The sequence below is a fragment of the Camelus bactrianus genome, chromosome 29, assembly GCF_048773025.1.
Source record: "Camelus bactrianus isolate YW-2024 breed Bactrian camel chromosome 29, ASM4877302v1, whole genome shotgun sequence".
NCBI lineage: Eukaryota > Metazoa > Chordata > Mammalia > Artiodactyla > Camelidae > Camelus > Camelus bactrianus.
Window position 1 is genome coordinate 27,362,257 of NC_133567.1, and position 2,746 is coordinate 27,365,002.

Below are 2,746 nucleotides of genomic sequence, written 5' to 3' on the forward strand. Positions count from 1 at the left end.
GACACAACTCTCGGTCTTGAGCAACATTGAAAAGTGGAGGAAAAAACTACTTAAAATCTGATAAACGCCAATGCTTGGTATTTTTAGTGAATAGCATTGTATTTGAGAAGACTTTGAGGTAATATAAGAAATCTCCATTTAACAGGGATAAAAGTCAGGGTATGAGGTTTCTCATACAGTGTGATTTACTAGTGAAAATTACCCACTGATCCTAAGACTTTGCCCCTCATAAATCAAGATGAACTAATGGAGGCAGAATAGTAAATTTCTTTGGCCACATGCTTCTGACCATTTAGAGGCAGATAATATTTTATTTCAACCTTGATTCAGAGAGAGAGACTATTTTATGATTGATATGTCACATAAAACAGTGTATAGTGATCTCTTGATTACCTAGCAATCTGTATCTCATTAATAAGAGAGACAAGAATTGCATATATAGTCAGCATTTATTTTAACAGTAATACCACTCAAAATACCTGGTATCAAGTTCTGTAGTTCCTGCTGAAGTTTGTGGATTATGGTTTATGATAAGTTTACAGATGAGAGGCAGAGCTTGTGTCTCTATAGAAGGCTATGAAACACAGTAAGTTAAAAAAAAAAAAAAAAGGAGCCAGGGATATGGAAAGGAGCAGATGTATTACCAGATATTCTAAACCACTGGGAAGACGAATCGATCATCTGTATGAAAATATAAATCCAAACAAAGCTGCTCCACTTGAGGAGAAAATATGATTACCCAACTGGGAAAATAAATGAGATTTGGTTATTCCTCTCTATATACACCTTGTTCATTCAGCTGATTTTTATAAAGTTAACCACTTTATGACTAGTATCTCAATTGAAACATCACTATTCTTCAATGTTAGCATGCTAAGCAATATAAAAAAATAAAATATGCAAAGTACCTTACAGACACAAAAAAGATATATCCCTCAAGGTTAATATGGGCTGTCTTTGTGTGGAATGGAGTGAATAAACTTTTTATGTCATACCTCTATTGTTATCTGAAAACTAACAATGAGTCCTAATAATCATGAGAAAGTTTACATAATTTAAGAGAGTAAAAAGAGAAAATCTTCCACTAACTAAAATAAATCTACAATATTAACTCTTGCTTAACTCATCATGTAGAACATAAATCTATATTCTCAAAAGAGACATTATATACCCCAAACTATAAATATTGTCCTGGGAAATTGTAAAAATCTTAAAAAATATATTTCAAACTATCTATCTATCATCTATCTATCTAGGAAATACATATCTATATCTATATATATAGATATATAGATATATATAGGAAATTATGAAAGTATTAAAAGTTTATTATGATCATTTGAAATACTCACATAATAAATATTTTTCATCATGCCCAAGTTATAAAACCTGAGGAGAAATTTACCACAGTTAAATAATCACACATGACTTCTACTGGAATGAACACATTCTTCATTGAAAATAGGTGATATACACTATCTTTATCTATATCTATCCCTGACACCTCAATTTCTTACACTTGCCCAGAGCCTTTTCATGGCATTTTTCATCTCTCCATTTCTCAGACTATAGATTAGAGGGTTCAACATAGGGGTGATAATGGTATAAAACACTGTCAAGGATTTATCAATGGGTAAGGTAGAAGGAGGTCTCACATACATAAAAATGCAGGGCACAAAGTAGAAGACAACCACAGTAATGTGGGAGCCACAGGTGGATAAGGCTTTGTGCCTCCCTTCCTGACTAAGATTCTTCAGGGAGTGCAGAATGACACCATAGGAGATGAGTAAGAGCATAAAGATGACCACACAGATTGCCCCATCATTGGCAACCACAGTGAGGCCAATAGTGTAGGTGTCAGAGCAGGCAAGTTTTAACAAAGGGTACATGTCACAGATGAAGTGGTCAATGACATTGGGGCCACAGGAGGGAAGGTTATAAACAAAGAGAGGATGAGCTAAAGCATGTAAAAACCCACCGACCCAGGCCAACAGCAGCAGCAGTACACACACTCGCTGATTCATGATTGTCAAATAATGCAAAGGTTTACAGATGGCCACATAGCGGTCATAAGACATGACCACCAAGAGTAAAACCTCAGCACCACCCAATAAATGCCCTATAAAAAGCTGGGTCATGCAAGCTTGGAATGAAATGGTTTTCTTCTCACTTAATAAGTCTATAATCATATTTGGGGTGAATGTAGTAGAATAAACAGCATCCATAAATGATAAATAGCCAAGAAAGAAGTACATAGGGGAATCCAGGGTTGGGCTGACCACCACAGTCACGACAATGAGGAGGTTGCCCACCATTGTCACCATGTAGATGAGCAAGAACACAAGAAATAATATTTTCTGACCCTGGGGGCTCTGAGTGAGCCCCAAGAGGACAAACTCAGTCACATTCCTCCTTTGTTCCATAGAATCTTCTGTATGTTTTATTGCAGAGATCAGGACAAAGTTACCTGTAAATATTATTACCAGTAAGCTTCTGAAATCTTAAGATAATTTGTTTATTCTTTCAGCAAATATCAATATGGTTTATGTTCCAGTACTTTCAGATATTATCATACAATGTTGATTAAAACCTTACCACTACCCTCACAAATTTTTTCAGAGTAATGGAGAGGCAAGTAATTAAGAGACATACATGGGAAAGGCACACATTATTAATAACCAAGTAGCCATATATCACTTTCCATCTGTAAGGTAATAAAATTGTACATATAGCTAATACCTGATAC

General features: G+C 35.1%; 1 protein-coding gene across 1 annotated transcript; it reads right to left on the bottom strand.

The window, feature by feature from the left end:
- Window positions 1-315: 315 nt before the first annotated feature.
- LOC141575528 (olfactory receptor 4A15-like) lies at window positions 316-2,429 on the bottom strand. Its single transcript, XM_074354908.1, has 2 exons — window positions 1,520-2,429; window positions 316-320 (listed from the first exon to the last, which is right to left on the bottom strand). Exons 1-2 carry the CDS (start codon window positions 2,421-2,423, stop codon window positions 316-318), a joined length of 909 nt encoding a protein of 302 aa, XP_074211009.1. The 5' UTR covers window positions 2,424-2,429.
- Window positions 2,430-2,746: the final 317 nt, after the last annotated feature.